General features: G+C 41.8%; 1 protein-coding gene across 1 annotated transcript in view; it reads left to right on the forward strand.

Moving 5' to 3' along the window:
* The window catches only part of LOC111973896 (pleckstrin homology domain-containing family A member 7-like), a 76,427-nt gene extending 70,567 nt beyond the window's left edge, over nucleotides 1–5,860 (forward strand). The window contains exon 4 of the mRNA XM_024001344.2: nucleotides 5,713–5,860. Within this exon, the coding sequence (XP_023857112.1) occupies nucleotides 5,713–5,800 (88 nt within the window). The 3' untranslated portion in view covers nucleotides 5,801–5,860. The remainder of the gene's footprint in view (nucleotides 1–5,712) is intronic.
* The last annotated feature ends 923 nt before the right edge of the window (nucleotides 5,861–6,783 follow it).

Genomic DNA, 6,783 nt, shown 5'->3' on the forward strand with positions numbered 1-6,783 from the left:
TTCCTTATATGAACTGTAACTCAGCAAAATCTTGAAATTGTTGCGTTTATATATTTTCAGTATACATAGAGTATAGAACCTAGTCACTTTAATAATGTTTACATACTGTTTCATCACTTTATATGTATATAATGTAAATAATATATTTTACTCTTTCATTAGAAGCACCTTACAAAACATTTGGGGTGTGCGTCAGCTCATGTGTTTTTCTGAAGTGGGTCCTGTAACCAGGTTTTTCCCTGAGTATACACTAATGTGGCATGGGCAAAACAAACAGGGCACTGTGCTGCTGAACTGTTTGTTCATTAAACTAAGTAGGAATGCAGTGAATTTCCATGACAAGTGTTCAGAAGTAATGTGGCTGACCCAAACGGTCCAAGAATGCAGGTTCCTAATTAACAGGGGAGGGTAGGGTACTACTGCATGGGCCTGGTGTAGTTCACACACGACATGCTGTTACTGGACATAGCAGGCCACGACCACAGAGTAGAGAGCTGTGTTGTGTGTTTGTGTGGTGTTGTTCTGTGTTTGTGTGGGTTGTAATGTGTTTTCGTGGTGTGTTGATCTTGTGTGCGTTTTTGTGCTTGTGTGTGCAGAAAGGCCTGATTGCTACGCAGCTTCCTGCGAACTGAAAATATGTCAACCCATATCTCTCGAAACAACCAATTTATTTCCTTTACTTTGGCTGCATGACAGCAGTATACTAAGGTGTATAAACACTATGCGTCAGTTGTAAGGCTGTAGTGTCTTCAGGATGCGTTCTATATGCTGCTGACACCATCTGTTTACTCACGGTATTACCCATGCACACTGTAACATTAGGAATGCCTATTAGCACGTGGTGATGCGCGCTGGCACGACGCCTCTCAGGCTGGTACCGTCAGAGATGCTGCCACTCAGCTGGTAGCAGTCGACAGGAGGCTGCCTCTCATGCTAATACAGTCCAGTCTGAGCATGCTGCCTTCAGGCTGGCCACAGTCCATTACAGTTCCAGAGCAGACTGCCCGCACAGGAGGCTGCCTCTCAGCTAATACAGTCCAGTCCAAAGCAGGCTGCCTCTCATGCTAATACAGTTCAGTCCAGAGCAATGCTGCCTCTCAGGCTAGTAACAGTTCAGCAGGCAGGCTGCCTTTCAGTCTTGTTCATCCAGTCTACAGCAGCAGAGAGGGATGGCTCAGCCTGCTCTGGGAGACGCTTAGCATTCATATCTGTCCAGTCGGGCCCTCAGACAAATGGGGCCCTGTATTTCTCAGTGGCCCGCTTGAGGTAAGAGCCAGAGGGCCTGTGGTGCTGGGACCCAGATGAGGATAGAGGAACACTCAAACACAGGAATTCATCTCTGCAGGCCGTCACTGATATTTCTGCTCCTCTTGTTTAAATGTTCTTTTTATTTTTAACTAGGCAAAGTTTAGGTTAAGAAACATTCTATTTACAGTAAGGTCTAGGACAGTGGGTTAACTGCCTTGTTCAGGGGCAGAATGACAGATTTTTAACCTTTGTCGCCTCGGGTTATGATCAAAACCTGTTCAGTTTACTGCCCAACGCTCCTAACCATAGGCTACCTGGCACCCCTATTGGGAGTCGAGGTTACCTGTTGATGATAGAGGGCCTATTTACACTTTGGGGGAAAATCGTGCCCAATTAAATCGGCCTGTACCAATTCATGCTCGTACAATATGCATATTTTACTATTGGATAGAAAAACCACCTCTAGTTCTAAAACCGTCTAAAACCGTCTGTGAGTAAAACAGATCATTGGCAGCACTTTCTTGACAGGAAGTGGAGAAGTCCTGAAAAATTATGCTCTGTTCAGGGCCTGCCTATAAATGGGCATGATAGATGAGTATACACGCACGTCCATACACTTCCCTAGATGTCAAGAGGAACGTGAGAGAAGAATCGAAGTGATTTCTTGGTCTGAGTGGACTAAATCTCTTGGAATGACGTGTCCGCATTTCCTGTTTTTGGAAAAGCGCGAAGATGAACCTGGAGATTGCTTCTGAAAGCTGTAGTTATAGGAGACTACTATCTCACGGTATGGCTTTTATTGATACATGGTACATTCATCGTAAAGTATGTTTTTTTTCCAATATAGTTTTATTGATATTGGAAATTTTTCGGAGGTTAGGGCGTGTTGCGTTGTCTTATGTTTGTGCACGTTGAGAGCTTCGCGCCACTTGGCCAGTTGTGCTTGCTAATTCAAGAGGGAAAAACGATGTTCTAAATCCAAAACAACGACTGTTCTGGACAAAGCCCCTTGTAACATTCTGATGGAAGATCAACCAAGTAGGACCCATTTTGGTGATGCTATTCATATATCTGTCGAATCTGTGTACTAGTAGTTTTTGCGCCCAGGTTTTGGCACTCTCTCGCTATAACGTAAGCTTATGTTCGTAATGAAGTATTTTTAGAATTCTAACACTGCGATTGCATTAGAACTAGTGTACTATCATTTCCTATACAACATGTATTTTTTTGTAAATGTTTATGATAGCTTATTTGGTCAGAATAGGTGAGGTCCTAATAAATATCCGCACATTCTGGGAAAAAGATGCTTACGTTAGCATCTTGGATAACCAACTGATTTCAGCTCTAAATATGCAAATTTTGAACAAGACATAAGTTATGTATAACCTGATGTTATAGACTGTCATCTGAGGACCAAAAGGTTTATGAAGGTTTTAATGAAAATAATATCTTTTTGCTGGTTTATTCGCTAACAAGCTAACGTGCCTATTGCCTCTCGTAAGTGCCTTGATGAATGATGCGTTTTGTGTGGTAGGCTATTGAGTAAGTCTATAATGCTAGTTGTGTTTTCGCTGTCAATCAATTAAAAAATTGAAATATTGCTGGTTACAGATGTTTGTCTTTAATTTGCTGTACCCTCGATTTTTTCAGAAATGTTTTTATGATGAGTATTTGGTATTTCACGTTGGGTCTCTATAATTTCTGGCTGCTTCGTGGCTATTTCTGAGGTTAGCTGTGATGGGTAGCAGCAATGTAACTGATTTATACTCAAGATATGCACATTTTTTGACAAAACATAGATTTAAAATTGTGTAAATGTTATAGGACTGTCATCTATGATGTTGTTCTTGGTTAGTTTGTTGGTTCTTGTTAGTTTTGGTTGGTTTTCGTGGCATGCTACCTGTGCTGTGGAAAAATGTCTGTCCTTTTTGTATTTGGTGGTGAGTACATAAATATATGTGGTGTTTTTCCGTTGTAAAACATGTTTTAAAAATCGGACCAGTGACCTGGATCACAGATGTTATCTTTTCATTTGCTTATTTGGACTTGTTTGTGGGAGTTAAATATATTCTAAAAAATATTCTTTGAATTCGGCGGCTCTGTTTCAGTGGAATGTGGGAGGAGTTCAGTAGCGAACGCGGGGCTGTAAAGGGTTAACAGATGTTTCCATAGATACAATGAATCACTACAGTTGTTATATATAACTACTACATTTATGGAATGCATATTCTAATGTGATTATAGATTGTATGAGGATGTTGTGTTCACAATGTTGTTATTGAGAATGGGTTGGAAGAGAGCATAGAGTACAGTCAGCTGTTGTCTATTACCTCAAATCTTGGCAATTTGCAATTGCCAGTGTTTACATAAAGAATTACAGTAGGGTGAACAATTGTTCACAGTACTTTGATATTTCCCAAAAGCATCACAATAACGTAACTTTGCGAGAGAGATTGAAACAGTCTCAAAGCAAAAATGTCCTCATGTAAACAGCCTACTCAACTCCAACATGCTCTGATTTTACACGGAATTCAGGTGTAAGGAAGCATGAAATATTTCATTAGAGGTAAAGGGTGATTCATCTCATAACTCAGTTAGGACCGCAGCAGTCATCTGGATTGAATGACATATGTGACTTTTACTTATTTCTGCTAGACTGATTGGACTAATAAATTGGCGCACATCATTGCCCTGGTTGTGTTGTCATTCTTATTGTGATGACTGTTTCCATAGTGACTGGATTGGTGTAGTATTTCTCATTGGCTGTTGAATGTGACAGTGTAGTGTGAGAACTGGAAGCCTAGGGTGTGTTATCATGGTCTATCTGGAGGACACACCGATAGGCTAGCTAGCACAGCTCACCTGACCGCCTCTGGGAGGCTCTGACCTGCACGGGGGGATCTGCACTATACAGTAGCACAGTAAGAAACACTACACTCACATACAACATTCACACTCACACAATCTGACCCAGAAGTCTTCAGAGTGATTAACGACCAGGTCAGTCTGACCCAGAAGACCGCCGAGTGATTAACGACCAGGTCAGTCTGGATCACCGAATCTGATAGTGTATTAAATACCAGGTCAGTCTGGCACATGTCACCTGCATCGAGTGATAACGACAGGTCATCTGTTCGAAGTCCTCGATAGTGATTAAAGACCAGAGTCTTGAGGTCAGAATCCTCTATAGTATTTAAAGACCAGGGTCAGTCTGGGTCAGAAGTCCTATATGATTAAGCAGGTCAGTCTGGATCAATCCTCGTGATAAAGACCAGTCAGTCTGGGCGAATTCCTCATAGTGATTAAAGACCAGCCATCGGGTCAGAAGTCCTCACAGTGACTTAAAGACCTGTCTATCGACTGGGTCAAGATCCTCATAGTGATATAAGACCAGGTTCATCTGGTTGTCAGATCTCATAGTGATTAAAGACCAGTTCAATCGTGTCAGAAGTTCCTCATAGTGACTAAACCCAGTCCTCCTGGGTCAGATGTCTCATAGTGAATAAAGACATCGCATGCTGGATCAGAAGTCTCATTAAGAGTAAGCTGGTAATGCTATGTAAGACAGGTCAGTCTGGTAGAATCCTCATATTATAAAACAGGTCAGTCTGGTCGAACTCGTACTATAGACCGGCAGTGTCAGAAGTCCATAGTGACTCAGGTCCTGTCAGAAGTCCTCGTAGTGATTAAAGACAGTCAGCTACTATTGGTCAGAATTCATAGTGACTAAGACCCAGGTCAGTCTGAGGTCAGATGTCCTCATAGTGATTAAAGACCAGGTCAGTCTGGATCAGAAGTTTCTACCTGTGCATGTTCTGTACCTGGATAACCTAAGTGGAAACGTATGGAATCCTGTCTGCTCCAATGCTCCTAAAGCTAATGTTGAATGAAGCAGAGACCTGTTCATAGAAATACTCTCTCTTACTGTCCGATGGGCACATCTGCTACGCAACTGCCATCCAAAGTGTGTAAAAGTAAATAATTGATGCGGACGGTTTAGAGCAAATCACATCATTGTGTTATTTTTCATTCTTTCCACCACCATCGCTGCCCCCCTGTCCATCTCTTCTTTTATCCAACGATACAGGGATGCTTTAATGCCCTAGTTAAAGCGATGAATGACCCCATGTAATTGAAATCAATGAAGCCTGGCGAGCTGGTAGGGGAGAGTGCTGAGACTTACACATTGTGTGAAATAATATGAGCCCCTGCTTTGGCCAGTCTTCAGCACTACCGCACATTCTACACTTTGCTGTGAAAGTCATTGGAAGTCTAGAAACTTAGTGTATTCCTGTAGAATGCCCAATAAGCAGCCAGTGACCAATACATCAGTGCACAAAATAGTGAAGCGATCAAGCAGAAATATGATTAATGACGGAATACTAATTGTATTTTCTCCTTCGCTGTTGTTTTCACTCCTTCCCTCTCTTCCCTCCCTGTTCTCTCTCTCTCTGACGCTCTCAGCCATAACCAGAAGAGCACGTCGTTCCGACACCCTGTGACTGGACAGATATCTCCAGAAAACACTGAATATATGCTCCACGACAAGTGAGTGCACCTCTACTCTTTTTACTCAAGGAAGGTTATGATGTGGGCTTCAGTGTAACGTCTGGTTGGTCCAAGGTCATGCTGGGAGGAGATGAGAGTAGAGTGTAATTTAACTCGGATTAGAGTGTGAGATTGTCTGCTGCTTGTCCCAGGGATGAGATGAGGAGGAACAAAAACTGACTGCCTGAGGAATGCTTTCTATTAACTACAGTCATAGAAATGAACAATAATAATAATTATAATTATAAAACAAATTAAAAGGATGATCGCCATTCTATTCTTTATGGAAATGGGTTTCATAACTGCCTGCACTTGTGCAAGGCTGCTCCCAGTCCAGTTTTTTGTGTGTATTTTTAAGGTATTATCTTAATTGAATTGATGGTAATGAGCCAACTATGGTTCACATTATGTCTTTGACTGTGGCCATGGCAAGCCTGAAGCCATTCATCTGTCTGAAACGTCACAGTTGTTATGCTAATGATGGATATTATTACCACAGAGTTTTTCATCAGAGAGCAATATATAGAGTATTTTCTGCAGGTTATAGCTGCAGTCATGAAGTTGATTGTGTTGAATTGTGTGAGTGGTACGGCCATGGTGGAGCCCCAGGTGGTGTGATGAGGTTGAATAGCATGGGACCTAGTGTTAGCGACACATGCACAGATATGGTTTGACCTGGACGTACTGGGACAAATCTTTAAGTTGTAGCGTTGTAGAGCTTGCTTGTAAGTGTCTCTAAAACATGGGAGATGACATGGCATGACATTCCTGACTCTTTTGTTGCTGAGAATTGTCCTGTTTTGTTGCTGTGAAATGCAGATGAGCTTTGCGATTTACATAAATTCACTGAAAACCCACACAAGGTTATATTAACAGTATTACACTTTCATGTAGCCAACTTTTGGCCAGCTAATAGCCTAACCACCGATCAAGCAACATTATGGACTAAACATTAAAATCCTGTTGCTGCAGGATGATTTTGTTGTG

Source organism: Salvelinus sp. IW2-2015, linkage group LG15 (assembly GCF_002910315.2).
Source record: "Salvelinus sp. IW2-2015 linkage group LG15, ASM291031v2, whole genome shotgun sequence".
NCBI classification, from domain to species: Eukaryota; Metazoa; Chordata; class Actinopteri; order Salmoniformes; family Salmonidae; genus Salvelinus; species Salvelinus sp. IW2-2015.